Source organism: Dendrobates tinctorius, unplaced genomic scaffold (assembly GCF_039654945.1).
Source record: "Dendrobates tinctorius isolate UK_male_01 unplaced genomic scaffold, ASM3965494v1 ptg000022l, whole genome shotgun sequence".
In the NCBI taxonomy this organism is placed as follows: Eukaryota; Metazoa; Chordata; class Amphibia; order Anura; family Dendrobatidae; genus Dendrobates; species Dendrobates tinctorius.
In genome coordinates, this window is record NW_027361690.1 from 101,487,990 (window position 1) to 101,507,432 (window position 19,443).

Consider the following 19,443-nt stretch of genomic DNA (forward strand, 5'->3'; position numbering starts at 1 on the left):
GCTTGGTTCTCTCCACCCGTTCCATAGACAATGAGAGGGTGCTCTATAAAAACGGAGGACGCCGGACCCCTGTTATCGTAACCGTTGGGAATCCCAGTGGTTGGTCCAAGAGTGATCATACATTTATCATCTATACGGAAAAAGGTAAGAAATATTGTCCGTGGGCCGACCCCATGGGGGCATATTATTAGAGGGCATCTGTCACCAGGTTTTTATCACCTAATCTGAAAGCAGCATAATGTAGGGTTAGAGACCCTGATTCCAGCAATGTGTCACTCGTACTGCTTGCTGTAGTAATGATAAAACTAAGAAAGAATTTCGGAGACGTATTCTTGATCATATTGGTTATATCAGAAGAAAAGAGAACTCCGCATTATCATGACATATGTTGGAAAAGCATCCAACCAATCCATTTGATCCTCAGTCCCAAGTGTTGGAGGTAGAGCGCCCCCCACTGTCAGAGGTGGGAATTGGGACAAATATCTATTACAAAAACAATGTAGATGGATCTACGACCTAGGTTCATTTAGTCCGTAGGGCGTTAGTGAATATCCATCATTGACATCGTTTATTGAGGGCCATAAATAAAATGTATAAATTTATTTCGATATCTTAAAATACAACATATTAATAAAAAACCAAGATGTCTCAACAATAGGAGAGGTGCCACCAACGCAAGTAATCCTTAAGGGTGGATGCCAATGTCCATTATTACCATAATGTGGCTGAATACTCAATTCCTAAATATTACATGGATTATTCACTGTTTCCAATAGTCATCAATCACTATCATAAGGATATATGTAACCCCGGTATCCATATTTAAAGTGCACAGTGCCATTCAGGGAAATACAATCAATAATACTAAATATCTGAATAATATAAAGTTACAATAGTTCATTAAATCTGCTTCACAAAAACACAGAACTAACACTGTGCACGTAGCAATTAATGTATAGCCATATCATCACAGGACCGACGGACAAGAAAAGTATTTTTCTTACTTGTCCAAAAAGAAGCGAACCACAATTATATTAAAATCGTATAACTTTATTAAACAAACAGAAAAATTTGAAAATGGCTACATATTCATCATTTCTCGATAACATACCCCAAAGGGGATAAACAGCAGACACTAAATATGGAGGTTCTGATCCAAAAGCATGTTCAAAGTGCTATTTCACATATATCTGCACCTAAGTATCATTAATAATACACTAATAACAGCAGTTTACTTTATAACCATCCAAATAAATTACTATTCTTATCCAGAAAAATCCGTACCCTGGAAAATCAATCCAATGAAGTTTCCCTGGTATATAAAGTGCAAATGCTATTCATATATCCTGTCACCTATAATAGGGACCCCATAAATCCGATAGAGACATTCCACCCAAGGTATAGCTCATAATTACCTTATCCAGACTAAGGAAGTGCCCGTGGTCTGCTGTTTAACCCCTGCGCCCCGACACGCGTTTCGCCCTCTTGCTTCTTCCGGGGATTGATAACTTATAGATCAGTGGGGGGTCTGACAGCTGGGACAAGCACCAATAGGCAGGACAGGGCAATTCAGTCCCAAACGGAACACATCACAGTGCACAAGTCTGACCACCACTCCATTCATTCCCTATGGGGATGCCACAAGCTGAGCTCTGCTTTTTCCGGTAGTCCCGTAGAGAATGAATGGAGCAGAGGTCGGACTGTGCTCTGTTCTAACAGAGAGGAAAGTGTCCCGTTCTGAGGATCAGTCGATGCAAGGCTCAGCAATCTGTCAGTTATCACCTACCCTGTACGCATGGGAGAGAACTCAGCTACACTGGACAACCCCAAATATTGTAATTTATACATCACAAATAATACATATACACTCTCACTATGGCTTATAATATCAATATCGTACACCCATGGGAATGAGAAGAGATGATGATCCGGTTAGTTGCTATATTTCAGTATTCAATTGTTCATTTTTGGCTCTTTTTATCAGGATCACAAAAAAATCCAACTGTATTAAAGACAATGAATTATATAAGAGCAGTTTATCCTGCAAGTGTTCAGCCATACGGGACAGTCGGCTCAATTACCCTACTGACAAACTGATCAGCGTGCGATCAGTGTCAGCACAGTGTGACCCGAGTGTCAGCACAGTGTGACCCGAGTGTCAGCACAGTGTGATCCAAGTGTAAGCACAGCGTGATCCGAGTGTCAGCACAGCGTGATCCGAGTGTCAGCACAGCGTGATCCGAGTGTCAGCACAGCGTGATCCGAGTGTCAGCACAGTGTGATCCGAGTTTCAGCACAGAGTGATCCAAGTGTCAGTACAGCTCGATTCGAGTGTCAGCACAGCGCGATCCGAGTGTCAGCACAGCGCGATCCGAGTGTCAGCACAGCGCGATCCGAGTGTCAGCACAGCGCGATCCGAGTGTCAGCACAGCGCGATCCGAGTGTCAGCACAGTGTGACCTGAGTGTCAGCACAGCATGATCCTAGTGTCAACAGAGTGCGATCCGAGTGTCAGCACAGTGTGATCAGAGTGTCAGCAGTGTGATCCGAGTGTCAACAGAGTGTGATCCGAGTGTCAGCACAGCGTGATCCGGGTGTCAGCACAGCGTGATCCAAGTGTCAGCACAGCGTGATCCAAGTGTCAGCACAGCGTGATCCGAGCGTCAACACTGTGATCCAAGTGTCAGCATAATGTGATCCGAGTGTCAGCACAGCGTGATCCGAGTGTTAGCACAGCGTGATCCGAGTGTCAGCACAGTGTGACCCGAGTGTCAGCACAGCGAGATCCGAGTGTCAGCACAGTGTTATCAGTGTGTCAGCACCGTGTGATCCGAGTGTCAGCACAGCGCGATCCGAGTGTCAGCACAGCGCGATCCGAGTGTCAGCACAGCGCGATCCGAGTGTCAGCACAGCGCGATCCGAGTGTCAGCACAGCGCGATCCGAGTGTCAGCACAGCGTGACCCGAGTGTCAGCACAGCGCGATCCGAGTGTCAGCACAGTGTGATCAGAGTGTCAGCATAGCGTGATCCGAGTGTCAGCACAGCGTGACCCAAGTGTCAGCACAGCGTGACCCAAGTGTCAGCACAGCGTGATCTGAGTGTCAGCACAGCGTGACCCAAGTGTCAGCACAGCGTGATCCGAGTGTCAGCACAGCGTGATCCGAGTGTCTGCACAGTGCAATCAGTGTCAGCACAGTGTGACCTGAGTGTCGGCACAGCATGATCCTAGTGTCAACAGAGTGCGATCCGAGTGTCAGCACAGTGTGATCAGAGTGTCAGCAGTGTGATCCGAGTGTCAACAGAGTGTGATCCGAGTGTCAGCACAGCGTGATCCGAGCGTCAACACTGTGATCCAAGTGTCAGCATAATGTGATCCGAGTGTCAGCACAGCGTGATCCGAGTGTTAGCACAGCGTGATCCGAGTGTCAGCACAGTGTGACCCGAGTGTCAGCACAGCGAGATCCGAGTGTCAGCACAGCGAGATCCGAGTGTCAGCACCGTGTGATCCGAGTGTCAGCACAGTGGGATCCGAGTGTCAGCACAGCGCGATCCGAGTGTCAGCACAGCGCGATCTGAGTGTCAGCACAGCGCGATCCGAGTGTCAGCACAGCGTGACCCGAGTGTCAGCACAGCGCGATCCGAGTGTCAGCACAGTGTGATCAGAGTGTCAGCATAGCGTGATCCGAGTGTCAGCACAGTGTGAGCTGAGTGTCAGCACAGTGTGACCCAAGTGTCAGCACAGCGTGATCTGAGTGTCAGCACAGCGTGACCCAAGTGTCAGCACAGCGTGATCCGAGTGTCTGCACAGTGAAATCAGTGTCAGCACAGTGTGACCTGAGTGTCGGCACAGCATGATCCTAGTGTCAACAGAGTGCGATCCGAGTGTCAGCACAGTGTGATCAGAGTGTCAGCAGTGTGATCCGAGTGTCAACAGAGTGTGATCCGAGTGTCAGCACAGCGTGATCCGAGTGTCAGCACAGCGTGATCTGAGCGTCCGCTTAGCGTGATCCGAGCGTCAACACAGTGTGATCCAAGTGTCAGCATAATGTGATCCGAGTGTCAGCACAGCGTGATCCGAGTGTTAGCACAGCGTGATCCGAGTGTCAGCATAGTGTGACCCGAGTGTCAGCACAGCGAGATCCGAGTGTCAGCACAGTGTTATCAGTGTGTCAGCACCGTGTGATCCGAGTGTCAGCACAGTGTGATCCGAGTGTCAGCACAGTGTGATCCGAGTGTCAGCACAGTGTGATCCGAGTGTCAGCACCGTGTGATCCGAGTGTCAGCACCGTGTGATCCGAGTGTCAGCACAGTGTGATCTGGTTCTCTCGGATGAGAGAATTATAGCAAAGGTGCAGAGAAGACGGAGAACAAGATTTCTCCATCTTCTCCATTGTGCAAGTCCACAGAAATTGGATTGCACTCGGCTGTCACCCGAGTGCAGTTTGATGTTTTCCACGGACTCATTGACTTGAATATGTGAGTGCGATACAATTGTGCAGTGAATTGTTATGAGAAAAATAATGCAGATCAGCACTGCCCCACATTGGTCTGATAAAACATCAGACAGCACTTGGCCGTTTTATACGCCAGTGTGAGCGAGCACTTACACCAGTAAGAGGTTTTACAGTAGTATGCTTCCAGCCTAGGACAGACCAGACTAAAAACAACTGTAGCAAACTCTCTGCTATCAGCAGTAGTGAGTGTGCAGTGTTTCAGCTCCTAAATCTGCACAGTAGCGCTATGTGCACACATTTAGTATTTGGATCACTTGGCAGGAAAAACACACTTTTTTTTGCATGCATTTTTGGACAGCAATGAATGCTAGAGATAGAGGATAGATAGATCTATAGATAGAAGATATATAGAGGATAGATAGATAGATAGATAGATAGATAGATAGATAGATAGATAGATAGATAGATAGATTTTTATGATTAAATAAATGAAAAAAATGGGGTCCCCTCATTTTTTGTTACCAGCAAAGGTAAAGCAGACAGCTAAGAGCTGATTCTATCAGCCTGGGAAGGTCCCTGGTTATTGGGCTCCTACCAGCTTAAAAATCCCAGACCTCAGCTGCCCAAGAAGTGCAGCACCACATTAGATGTGCCAATTCTGGCCCTTCACCTTGGCTCTTCCCGATTGCCCTGGTGCGTTGGCAATCGGAGTAATCAAGTTAAGTGAATTGTCTGAAAACACAGCTGACACACAAAAATACTATTTTTTAATAACCCCCGACACTGTGCCTGAATCAATGTCTGAAGAACAGTGATGTCACTAACGTCACTGCTCTTCAGACGACCCTGGTCACTCTGCGCTCTAGACGATGTCGGATTCGGTGGACTTTTTCGTGCCTGCATGGGATCTTTTCTTTCTAATAAATTGGTGAACCAGGGACAGTATTTTTTGGTGACTCTTTATGTTTTTCATGTTTCCATTAGTGGACTAAGTTGGTCTCGGTGGCCACCGCGCCAGGGCAATCGGGAAGAGCCAAAGCGAAGCGCCAGAATGAATGAGTCTAATGTGATGTTGGGAAGAGCCCAATAACCAGGGACCTTCTCAGCCTGATGATATCAGCTCACAGCTGTCTGCTTTACCTGCCCTGGCTACAAAAAATGGGGGGATGGGGAGCGGCCATGTAATTTTTTGCATTTATTTAATCATAAAAAGCGGTCCAATAAATTCCACAGGGTGCAATTTTATTTTATACGGGGGGGGGGTTGTGTAATTACATGTCTTTATGTCGATCTATAGCTATCTATCTACCTCTATAGCCTTCACTGCTGACTAAAGACACATGGAAAAAAATGCAACAAAAATGGTACAAAGACTCAGCAAATCCACAATCATTTTTAGACCTTCGTTTCTGGAGCATTTTTGAGCGACTCCACTGAAGTCAAAGGGTAAAAAAACGCCGAAAGAATTGGCAATCTGACAGTCACAAATAAGCAAGGTGTGAACGGAGACGTTAGGATTGTCAGTCACCAGGCTGCATCAGGAATCCCTCAGATGTGGGGAGAAATCCCCGTGGCCAAAACGTGACGCGTCACACGGCCTAAATGTCCCCACTCACAGATTACAAGCAAAATAACAAATGAAAAACAAAATATAGGAAAAGCTGCCGAGCCGAGCTTCCACGTATACAGGGAATAAGGAAGAGAAAAAGCACAAACTGAAAATAATGAGAATTATAACCTGACCCGAATATATAGAAAACGCGACATATGGGATATATGGGAATACTAATGATGAGAAAGAACGGTTATCACACACAGAAACTGATAGCGGGGGTATTGTCATCCATCACCCTCCGTAATAAGTATGTGAGCTGGAGAAAGTGCAGCCAATCTGTTATCTGTGCCGGGCGATCCCAGATCTATCTCAGCTATCTATCATCCATCTATCTAGCATCTATCTATTATCAATCATCTATCTATAGATCTATCTATCTCCATGTATCTATTATCTATCAATCATCTATCTCATATCATCAATCTATTATCTATTATCAATCATCTATCTATAGATCTATCAATCTATCACAGCTATCTATCATCAATCTATTATCTATCTATTCATCTACTATCAATCATCTATAGATCTATCTATCTCCATGTATCTATCATCTATCTATCATCAATCTATTATCAATCATCAATCTATTATCTACCTATCATCTATTATCAATCATCTATCTATCTCCATGTATCTATCTATTATCTATTAATCTATCACAGCTATTTATCAATCATCTATCTATTATCTATCATCAATATATCATCAATATATTAGCTATCTATTAATCTATTATCAATCATCTATCTATAGATCTATCTCCATGTATCTATCAATCATCTATCCCATATCGATCTATTATCTATCATCTATGAGGCCGCGCTGCAGTAGTCCCCAATAATAAATGGCGTCTCTTCCCCCATGTGGCCAGGTTTCGGGTGCAGGGACCCTTTCTCCAGCATTCTGTATAACTTTTAGTGCTGTTCCCATTTCTCTCTCTGTCACTTCTCCATCCATCTTCCCCTCTGGGGCTTCTCCCCGACCCCCTTATTATCAGCGCCCACCCTCCCCTACACTAGCCCCAGATATCGCACACTTGTCGCTCCCTCAGGTCTGCACTGAGTCCTGCTGACAGCCCCGGCACACCGTCCCTGAAGATGCTGCGGAGCCTCCATCAGCTGTAGCCCCCTCTGCCCCGGTCAGGCTGTACTCACAGGGTGCCGGTCTTGTTGGGCAGCAGGGCAGGGTCGGGCACCTCCAGCAGCTCCTCGTTGGTGCAGACCACCTTCTTCCTGGGGGCAGCGGCGCCCACCCCGGGCTTGGGGCGCTCCACCACACATTTACAGCTGTGGATGAGGACGGGACAGCACTGCCCCCATCCTATAAGGCACAGGAGGGACCACACAACCAGGGGGCAACTGGGGCTCCCCACTCCAAACATCATGGCAGGCAGCGCTCCCTATCCGCCCATGCTATGCTGCCGGCAGCGCAGTGCCACCTCTAGTCAGCATGCCCTGCGGTGCCAGCCGGGCTCCTGCTTCACAACTTCTCCACAAAGTCTGTCAGTGGGGCGGGGAGCGGCGGCATGTTGTAATCCGCAGGGAGAGGAGCTGCTCCCTGCCTATGATGAAGGCACATAACGGACTGGCTCCGGGGCTGCCGCTCTCTGCGCTGCCGCCGCTCCTCCTCCGCCGCGCCCCGCCGCCCGGTCCTAGCGCCGCCGGCACTGAGGAGATGGCAAAACCGTGAGGGCTGCGGACCGGGAGGAAGGATGCCCGGGGGCAGGAAACGGACGGAAGTGCTCGGCTTCCTGCTAATCTTCCGCCACTTATATATAGTCATGTGTACATCCATAGTGGTCTATGCATAAAGCCATACCTTCACACAATGGTGTGTATATACTATATATACACACACATAACTGTATGCAGTGGGTACGGAAAGTATTCACACCCCTTTACATTTTTCACTCTTTGTTTCATTGCCGCCATTTGGTAAATTCAAAAAAGTTCATTTTTTCTTATTATGTCCACTGTGCACCCCATCTTGACTGAAAAAAAAACAGAAATGTAGAAATTTTTGCAAATTTATTAAAAAGCAAAACTGAAATATCACATGGTCATAAGTATTCAAACCCTTTGCTCAGTATTGAGTATAAGCATCCTTTGGAGCTACTACAGCCATGAGCCGGCTCGGACTGGCCCATAGGGGAGCAGGGGAATCCCCCGGAGGGCCCCCAATCCCACTGTTTGGGCAGTACGTGTCATAATCCACTTGATTCACTCTGTTCCGAAAAAAGCAGCATCTCATCATTCATTAACCAAACTATACAGTGTATTATTATATAGAGATATAGGTAAATTTGTGAACGAGGGTAGTGTAATATTTGTATGCAGGTGAAAAGTGGGCCCCCAAAGTCAATGTTACTGGTGGGCCCTTGGCACCCCAGTCCGACACTGGCCATGAGTCTTCTTGGAAATGATGCAACAAGTTTTTCACACCTGGATTTGGGGATCCTCTGCCATTCTTCCTTTCAGATCCTCTCCAGTTCCATCAGGTTGGATGGTGAACATTGGTGGACAGCCATTTTCAGGTCTCTCCTGAGATGCTCAATTGGGTTTAGGTCAGGGGTCTGGCTGGGCCAGTCAAGAATAGTCACAGAGTTGTTCTGAAGTCACTCCTTTGTTATCTTAGCTGTGTGCTTAGGGTCATTGTCTTGTTGGAAGGTGAACCTTCGGCCAAGTCTGAGGTCCAGAGCACTCTGGAAGGTGTTTTCATCCAGAATATCTCTGTACTTGGCTGCATTCATGTTTGCTTCAATTGCAACCAGTCGTCTTGTCCCTGCATCTGAATAACATCCCCATAGCATGATGCTGCCACCACCATGTTTCACTGTTGGGATTGTATTGGGCAGATGATGAGCAGTGCCTGATTTTTTCCACACATTCCGCTTACAATTATCACCAAAAAGTTCTATCTTCGTCTCATCAGACCAGAGAATCTTTTTTCTCATAGTCTGGGAGTCCTTCATGTATTTTTTAGAAAACTCCTTGTCGGCTTTCATATGTCTGGCACTGAGGAGAGGCTTCCATCGGGCCTCTCTGCCATAAAGGCCCAAATGGAGGACGGCTGCAGTGATAGTTGACTTTGTGGAACTTTCCCCCATCTCCCTACTGCATCTCTGGAGCTCAGCCACAGTGATCTTGGGGTTTTTCTTTACCTCTCTCACTAAGGCTCTTCTCCCACGATTGCTCAGTTTGGCTGGACGTCCAGGTCTAGGAAGACTTCTGGTGGTCCCAAACTTCTTCCATTTAAGGATTATGGAGGCCACAGTGCTCTTAGGAACCTTGAGTACTGCAGAAATTCTTTTGCAACCTTGGCCAGATCTGTGCCTTGCCACAATTCTGTCTCTGAGCTCCTTGGCCAGTTCCTTTGACCTCATGATTCTCATTTGGTCTAACATGCTGTCACGCTGGCGCCTTGGCAGGTTGGCGCGAGCGAGGGGGTTGTGGCCCCACTGTGCCACAAACCAGACAAACCTGGAAGGGGCGTGACTAGGACAGCTACCTTGGTCTTCGCTGGAGCCTCTGATGGTGAGGTCAGGCTTGTGCGGCAGCAGGTAGCTGCCAGGTGCCACTCCAGGGTGGTGTCTGGCTGTGGCTGCTGATCCCACTGGGGAACAGGACGCTAGGACAGGTGCGACTGACAGACAGGCAGATGAGCACGGCTGGTACTCTGGCAGGCGGGCGCGGCTGAAACACAGGCAGGCAGGCACGGCTGAGACACTGGCAGGTGGGCATGGCTGAGACATTGGCAGGTGGGCACGGCTGACTCGGAAGGCACAGGGACACGGACAGGAAGGAGTGGTGTATGGAATAGGTAGAGGCCTGTTCACACAGGAGGTGCTGGTACGGGAAGGATGGAAGTATAGATGAGTATGAAGGAACAAGTTTGGACCTGTTCACACTGGAGAAGAACCGCAAGGCTGCGGTGAGGAGCTGCAGTTAGCAGCAAGAGGTTCTGCAGCAGCGGAAGTGTGGCGCCCCCAGGAGTATGGCCGCCACAGTGGTTTTGCCTTCCTCCAGGGAGGGTAATGCCAGGCTTGGAGGCAATGAAGGGTCTCTCTCGCAGTTAACCTATACATGCAACACAGTTCCACTCCAGGCCAGCAGGGGGGACTCTGAACCAGAATTAAGGGGAGGAGTGCTCTCTGAGGGCTAAGAGGAAGGAGTAGTCAGTTAGTGTGAGGAGGGTGAAGTGTGGAGATTGAGCAGAGAGGAAAGGCTCATCTCCAGTGAGAGCGCATGAACTGGAGCCTGGTCTCCACGGTTGTATGGATACTAATGATCCTGCAACAGACACCAGAGGAGTAGGAGGCTGTAAATGTACTACCCCCATCTAAGACACAGAGGCACAACAGCACGGAGTGAGCCAAAAGAAGAATAGCGGCTACAGCTGTTTGCCATACGAGGAGCGAGAGTAGAAGAGAATCGAGAGGAACTTCAGTGTAACTCAGTACTAGGAGTACTTCACTCAAATAAGCGCTAGGAAGGAGACTGCTCAGCCCATCTGCTGAGAGAGAATCCCTGAGTTGCTGCCAGGCTAGCCTGCTCCGGTACATCTGTAATCAGGACCCTGGACTGCATTTATCAAGTAAAGGCACAGAAATTGCACCCCGCTGTGTCTTTGTCTGCTTCCTACCCTTCCAGCACTGCTACATCCCCGTGCCAACCACCACTACCCTGCCCTGGGACTACAGCTTCACCTGTGGGGAGCTTTTACATCTTTGCTGCACCATACCATCAGTCCCAGAGGATCTGCATGCAGCGTCGGCCTAACATCTCCCTTGCCGAGCACCACAGGTGGCGTCACGAACTATTCATTCAAACCATTACATTTCCCCCATTACTTGGGAGCCCAGGGCCACGGATCGGGTCCCCGCTGCTGTGACACATCCCGCTGATACCAGCCCGGTACCGAGTACCCCACAGTCCTGGGAGGGCGACCCAGAAGCAGAACAAAGCAGAACCACAGGAGTGCGGAGCAGAGACAGAGCCGCAAGAGTACGGAGCAGGCAGAGCCGCAAGAGTACGGAGCACAGGCAGAGCCGCAAGAGTGTAGAGCACAGGCAGAGCCACAAGAGTGCGGAGCACAGGCAGAGCCGCAAGAGTGCGGAGCATAAGCAGAGCCGCAAGAGCACGGAGCAGGCAAAGCCGCAAGAGTGCGGAGCACAGGCAGACGGAGAGGACACAAGGATAGACACAGCAGGGAAAGGAGCCACAGACAAGGAGACTGACAGACAGAGGTAGGGCAGAGTTCAGACAAGGTAACGGTGCGGGACAAGGTACTGGAACAAAGACACAGACAGCCGGATATACTGCCTTGAGGGCAGAGCAGACAGGTGCGAGACAAGGCAAGGAACAAAAGCACAGGGACCAGGATATACTGCCTCCTGGAGGGCGGACAGCACAGGTACAAGGCAAGGCTAGGAACAAGGACACAGAGACCAGGATATTCTGCCCCCTGGAGGGTGGCAAGACAGGCACAGACACAGGACTAGGAATCAAGCCTCCAGAGAAGGTGAAACACAGGACAGTACCTGGCAACTCAACAGCAAGACACTAACTGGGTTAAGACATTGCTCAGGCTACTACCCACTGGGTGGAGCTGCCCTAAATACTAGAGGCCTCTTGATGATTGGCCAGGGACACATTAGACAGGTGCACCCTGATTCCATAAGAACCACTGAGTGCTGACGCCGCCCCCTATACACCCATCCAGGAAGCATGACCTTTTTTTTTTAAATTTACCAAATGGCTGAAATGAAACAAAGAGTGAAAAATTTAATGGGGTCTGAATACTTTCTGTACCTACTGTATATACATACACATTCATCATTCATGGCCGAAAGTGTTGGCGCCCTTAAAATTGCTCCAGAAAATGAAGTGTTTTTCCAAAAAAATGACTGCAATTACTCCTGTTTTGTTCTACACATGTTTATTTCCTTTTTGTGTATTGGCATGTAAGCAGGTGTGGGAATGTAGTAATGCAGGGATGCAGAACAAGGCTGTATAACAAGGTTGTTTAATCAATAACAGTAATCAATGGATAGTAACAAGGGGAGTAAACCAAGGGTTAACGCGATAGTCTGATATGTAAATGGCACTTATCGTGGTCTTCTCTGGTTCTCATTCGAATACAGTCTGATGGAAGTTGTAGTACCAGCAACGGCCGGCGTGGCATCCTTAGGTGGATCCAGCGAATCACGGTCCAGCTTCTAGGGGCAACGGGTGGTCACTGGTTTTACCCGTTGAGCCCTTAGTCCATAAATCTGTGCAGCCAAAGTAGGGAGCGCTGCAGGAGTCTCTGTCCAACACGTGTGCTGTTGCTCGTCTATCGGTAAAGGGCGACGCACCTGGGGACCCTGCACCTGGCACACGCTCCTCCGCACGAGCACAGTACTCTGCCTAGCTGGGCGCGCGGCGCTTTGCACACTCACTGTCTGGAGCGCTCGCTTAATATTAGTATTGAGCAGAATTAATTTCAGCCTATCGGCTCAGCCCTCCACAACTGTCATGATCTCTTATGTGGCCCCTCGGGAAAATTAATTGCCCACCCTCGATATAGAGTACTAGCTATGAACCCGTTCTACGCCCGAGTGGCGAGCATTTTTATTGGTATATGGTCTCCCATCCTGATATGTGCTGCCACCCTACTATCCTGGTATGCATGGCACCCCTCATTCCTATCCTGGTATGCATGGTACCCTCACCCCCCCAATCCTGGTATGCATGGCACCCCATTCTTCATCCTGGTATGCATGGTCCCCTCACCCCCCAATGCTGGTATGTATGGTACTCCCTCATCCCTATCCTGGTATGCATGGCCCCCTCACCCCCAATCCTGGTATGTATGGCCCCCTCTCCCCCTATCCTGGTATGTATGGTCCCCTCACCCCCTATCCTGGTATGCTTGGCCCCCTCACCCCTTATCCTGGTATGCATGATCCCCTCATCCCTCAATCCTGGTATGCATGGTCCTCTCACCCCCCTATCCTGGTATGCATGGTACCCCTCATCCCCCAATCCTGGTATGTATGGTTCCCTCACCCCATATCCTGGTATGCATGGCCCCCTCACCCCTTATCCTGGTATGCATGGTCCTCTCATCCCCCAATCCTGGTATGCACGATACCCCTCATCCCCCAAACCTGGTATGCATGGTCCTCTCACCCCCCAATCCTGGTATGCATGGTACTCCCTCCTCCCTATCCTGGTATGCATGGTCACCTCACCCCCTATCTTGGTATGCATGGTACCTCTCATCCCCCAATCCTGGTATGCATGGTACTCCCTCATCCCTATCCTGGTATGTATGGTCCCCTCATCCCCTATCCTGGTATGCAGGGTACCCCTCATCCCCCAAACCGGGTATGCATGGTCCCCTCACCCCCTATCTTGGTATGCATGATACTTCTCATCCCCTAATCCTGCTATGCATTGTACTCCCCCATCCCTATCCTGGTATCTATGGTCCTCTCACCCCCTATCCTGGTATGCAGGGTACCCCTCATCCCCTAATCCTGGTATGCATGGTACTTTCTCATCCCTATCCTGGTATGCATGGTCCTCTCACCCCCTATCCTGGTATGCATGGTACCCTTCATCCCCCAATCCTGGTATGCATGGTCCTCTCACCCCCCTATCCTGGTATGCATGGTCCCCTCATCCCCTATCCTGGTATGCATGGTACTCCCTCATCCCCCGATCCAGGTCTGAGGAGTGTGGGATTGTGCGGCCGTAATTGGCTCCCGATTTCGGCGCCACAACCCACCGTCTCCTGACTTCACGGCGAATACCCCGGTAACCTTTTGTGCCTGCTGTGATGAGAGTAGAGGGCGGGTTGTTGCTCCAGAATCGGCGCCTGCACATTCCTCTCTTTCCGGCGCCATTGTCTTCCACAAAATGGCGCCGGAAAGTGTGGACTGCGCATGCGCCACTTCCGGAGCAACAACCCGCCCTCTCCTGTCATCACAGCAAGACGCAAGACCCCGCGGCCACACCGAATTGGTAAGGTGTCGTACCGGCGAGGTGGTCCGTCTACCGCGAACTCCAGGGGGGGTGCTTCTTCCGCGATCTCCTGGGGGGTGCGTCACTCTGTCTGGAGCCAGACTGCGCAGGCGCGTCGCGCTTGCGCAGGCTTTAAAGGCTTCGGACAGAGTGACGCTTAGCCCGTTATATTATAGATACTTATAAAAGAATTTACTTAGATTTTCATATTGCCGACACCTGCTACATGCTACAGGTGAGTTTATATGAGAATCACTTGCTTGAAACAAAGTTGTTTACCCACAATTTTGGAAAAGTGCCAACAATTTTGTCGGCATCATTTTGGGGGTTTTGTGTGAAATTATGTCCAATTTTCGCTTTTTTCTCTGTTTTCTTTCTGTTGTGCCTGTAAATAGGAAGACCGAGCTGCAGGTACCTGCACTGAGCCGGATCTGGAATTGTTGAGGCTGTGTCCGATGTTGCCCGGGAGAAGCAAGTGTGGACCGGACAGGTCCCATGACCCAGGAAGAGGGTGCGTGTCTAAGCTGGAAACAGAGCTGAAAGCGCGCAAAGCGTCAGTTAGTTTCCCGCCGGCAGCGGGTGATAACGCGGAGAAGAATATAATGCTGTCTGCAGAACCTGCAGGGCACAAATCAGATTACCTAAAGCTGAAAATGAACTGAGGCTTGCAAGAGATGTCAAAAGCAATAATAAAGGATTTTGGGGATATGTCAAAAGTAAAAGAAAAGTCAAAGATGCTATAGGATTTTTACAAGACGAAAATGATGAAATGGTAAGACAGGATGTTGAGAAGGCTGAACTTTTAAATTCCTATTTTGCATCTGTTTTTGCAACATCAACTGTTATTCACTGTCCTATTAAGGGAATAGAAGAATCCAGGATATCTATAAACAGAAAGATAGTGAGGAAACACTTAGCTAACCTAAATGAATTCAAGTCTCCAGGTCCAGATGAATTACACCCCAGAGTACTGAAGGAGATAGCAGAAGAAATTTTTGAACCCCTCTCCATAATCTTTGAAAATTCTTGGAGAACAGGAGAAGTGCCAGAAGACTGGAGAAGAGCAAATGTTGTTCCTATCTTCAAAAAGGGGAAGAAGGTGGACCCAGGGAACTATAGGCCGGTGAGTCTGACTTCTATACCAGGAAAGATCTTTGAACAAATTATTAAACAACATGTATGTCAATACCTGGATAAGAATGAAGTGATTAAACAGAGTCAGCATGGGTTTGTAACTAATAAGTCATGTCAGACTAACTTAATTTCCTTCTATGACGGTATCACTGATTGGGTGGATCAAGGAAATGCTGTAGATATAGTATATCTTGACTTCAGCAAAGCATTTGACAAAGTCTCTCATACAATCCTTATTGAAAAAATGACTAAGTATGGAATGGACAAGGCAACTGTTAGGTGGATTCATAACTGGCTTAGTGATCGGACCCAAAGAGTGGTCATAAATGGCTGCACATCCAGTTGGAAGAATGTCTCAAGTGGGGTACCACAGGGCTCTGTCCTGGGCCCTGTATTGTTCAACATCTTTATCAACGATTTAGATGAAGGAATTGAGGGTAAACTGATTAAATTTGCTGATGACACAAAGCTAGGAGGGATAGCTAATACTAGAGAAGAGAGAGAGAGGATTCAAAAAGATTTAAATAAACTGGAGAAGTGGGCAGCAACTAACAGAATGGTTTTTAACAGGGAGAAATGCAAAGTAGTACATCTGGGCAATAAAAATGAAAGAAGCATATATAGAATGGGAGGAATAGGGCTAAGTGACAGCACATGTGAAAAAGACTTGGGTATACTAATATATCACAGACTGAATATGAGTCAACAGTGTGATGCAGCAGCAAAAAAGGCAAATGCAATTCTACGATGTATTAACAGAAGCATACAGTCTAGATCACGTGAAGTCATTATTTCCCTCTACTCCTCTTTGGTCAGACCTCATCTGGAATATTGTGTCCAGTTTTGGGCACCACATTTTTAAAAAGACATCAACAAACTGGAGCAAGTTCAGAAAAGAGCGACCAGAATGGTGACCGGTCTGCAAACCCTGTCTTATGAGGAAAGGTTGCAGGATTTGGGAATGTTTAGTTTGCAAAAGAGAAGACTGAGAGGAGACTTAATAGCTGTCTACAAATATCTAAAGGGCTGTCACATTGTAGAAGGATCAACTTTATTCTCATTTGCACAAGGAAAGACTAGAAGCAATGGGATGAAACTGAATGGGAGGAGACACAGATTAGATATTAGAAAAAACTTTTTGACAGTTAGAGTGATCAATGAGTGGAACAGGCTGCCACGAGAAGTGGTGAGTTCTCCTTCAATGGAAGTCTTCAAACAGAGGCTGGACAGACATCTGACTGGGATGATTTAGCGAATCCTGCTTTGAGCAGGGGGTTGGACCAGATGGCCCAGGAGGTCCCTTCCAACTCTACGATTCTATGATTCTATGATTCTATGAGACGGGCCGCGGCAGAGATTAGCGCAAGAAGCCTGGGCATGTGTACAGCAAGTCGTTTCCACACTGCAATGCAAGTGTTCGGCTTTTCTTTTTAGAATTTTTTAAGCTGTTTTTCAGGATTAATCCACTTGAAAAAATCATTGTGTGCACATACTCCAACTCTACAATCAAAACTCGTGGTTTTTAAACTCCTTGTGGTTTTTGGTGTTTCTTCTCCAAAAACTTAGCAAAAAAACTCGTTGTTCACTGCATATGGAGTCATTTTGCAGAGTTTATAGAGTAGAAACAGACACAACTTCCAAGTTTTAGAGGAGTTTTGAATTTTTGAGGAAGATTTGGAGAGTTGGGCTATGTGCACATGGCATCTTTTTCTGGTGGATTCTGCTGTAGAAACCTATCAAAAAACAGTAAAAAGAAACATAAGCAAATCTATGTAAAAATGACTTGCTAATCATATGTTCGGGCTGCTTTTAACTATTTCAGGGTTTTAAAAATGTCATGTGGCTATGTGCACACAAGACAAAACGACTCCGAAACCTCCCAAATAACACATACCCCAAAATGGAGTGTTTCCTGAAACTTTTTTTTGCTTGGAAGCTTGTGGTTTTTGAACTTCTGAAACACAGTCAATGTGAACATACCCTTAGGATATTTGCACACAAACTTTTCTATATGCCATCAAGCCTCTATTGTTTTAAACATAGGATGCTTTGCGAAACCCTGAACGTTTTTTTATCTGAAATCTTCTTGGATGTCTTTTTTTCATTGGAGGGGCAAAAAGCAGAACTTAAGCACAAGTCACTTTGACATTGCAGTGCAATTTGACATTAATTATTTTTGCTGAAAAGGTGATATACCTCTTCTTTTTAGCATGCTTCACTGTGGGTATGGTGTTCTTTGGTGATTTGCAGTATTGGTTTTGCAACAAACATACCATTTCAAATTATGGCCAAAACGTTCAACTTTGGTCTTGGTATACCATAACATATCTTCCCACAAGCTTTTGTGAATGTGAGTAGGGGTTTATTAATAGGAGAAAATGCAAAGCTGGAAATCCCTGACTTACGGGTATCGCAGCTGATATAGGGGGATTTCTTGATTACATATGTTCATATCTATCAGTAGAACTGGATTCTTGCCTGTTCTTTTATATATTTAGAAAAATGAACAAATCAATTAGAAATTTCAGAACAACAAAAATCAAATTATTGGGAGACTAGAAATTGGGATCACGGACAAATTTGGGAAAGTTTTTAAATGCTTCAAAGCAATCTGAACTATGAAAACCATCTAAAATACTATTTCAGGTCATTTAGAGATTTGTGAGCCATTTGCTTTTATGCCTCACGGCCAGGAGCTATTGGCAGAGTCAGAATTCATGATTTCTGCATTTTTTTTTTAAATTATGTTAAAAATTGAATGCCATCTGATAGGATTGACATAGAATAGTTGGAAAAATTATTTCACATAGAAAGAAATACTTCCCAAAGTAAAAAATCAAAATAACACCCAACTTTGTTGTGTATCATGGATGTTTCCTCATCTGTTATCTCTGACCAGCCTTCACCTTCTGGTCTTCTATTCTTCTACACTGAGCGTATCTGAGCTACTAGTGATGGATATTTTCATTGCTGGAATAAAGGAGATACAAGGTCTCTTTTGGATCATATCAAAGATTTGTTTTCTAATGAAATTATGGAATCTGACAGACTAAACCTGTGTTTCTGTAGGAAGGTCCATCCTCGTAGTATAAAACTATCCCGACATAGTGGCATAAAAACACATGTACAGATTGAGGGATTGCAAGTTCAGGTGAAAACATGTAAGGCAAATGGTTTGATGTCCATGGAAGAGGATGGCTGACACTATGAAAGGTCCAGTCAACCCACAGAAGGAGGAAATAGGGCCCTCAGTAGGGTCCATTAAAGGGAATCTGTCACCCCTTTTTTCGAATATGAGCTGCCAGCACCCACATCAGGGTCTTATCTACAGCTGTAGATAAGACCCCGATGTAACCTGAAAGATAAGAAAAATGAGTTAGATTATACTCACCCCAGCATCCGTTCCGGTTCGATGGGTGTCGCAGTCCGGCGCCTCCCATCTTCCAACGGTGACGTTTTCTTCTTTGCTGCCTGTCATGGCTCCGGGGCAGGCACACTGCTCTGCCCTGTTGAGGGCAGAGCAGAATACTGCAGTGCGCAGGCGCCGGACCTCTACCGGCGCCTGCGCACTGCAGGACTCTGCTCTGCCCTCAACAGGGCAGAGCAGTGCGCCTGCGCCGGAGCCACGACAGGAAGGAAAGAAGAGGACGTCACCGTTAGAAAATGGGAGGCGCCGGACTGGACCGCGACACGCATCAGACCGGAACGGACGCCGGGGTGAGTATAATCTAACTCATTTTTCTTATCTTTCAGGTTACATCAGGGTCTTATTTACAGTATTACAGAATGCTGTAGATAAGCCCCTGATGTTGGTGCCGGCAGCTCATATTCGAAAAAAGGGGTGACAGATTCCCTTTAAGGTCCCAGTACAAGAACACATTTTCAAACACCTTCACAATCTAATTAATGTGGATAGGTCTCTGATATCTGATGGGGCTGGGATACTTACATTGAAAATCCATGTCATAATCCTGATTAATACTTATCCATGATCCTAACTAACATGATCATTTTTTGGCAGCTGCAGAGTGAGAGAGATCATGTGTCCAACTTTATTAAGTCTCCAAACCTGACTGACAGATGCAGCTTGTACTGAATATTGTGAGATCTTAGCAGCAGGGAAGGACACTGAGGAGCTGTCAATCAGGTTAGGTGGGTGGAAAGTGGAATTAAACTCTTAGTATGTATCATACCGACATTCTGACATGAATTTTCAAAGTAAACATAAC

The 19,443-nt window shown here is 47.0% G+C and overlaps 1 protein-coding gene across 1 annotated transcript in view; it reads right to left on the minus strand.

The window, feature by feature from the left end:
* Positions 1-7,703, minus strand: part of ADGRA2 (adhesion G protein-coupled receptor A2) — a 206,277-nt gene extending 198,574 nt beyond the window's left edge. The window contains exon 1 of the mRNA XM_073569029.1: positions 7,226-7,703. Within this exon, the coding sequence (XP_073425130.1) occupies positions 7,226-7,455 (230 nt within the window). The 5' untranslated portion in view covers positions 7,456-7,703. The remainder of the gene's footprint in view (positions 1-7,225) is intronic.
* Positions 7,704-19,443: the final 11,740 nt, after the last annotated feature.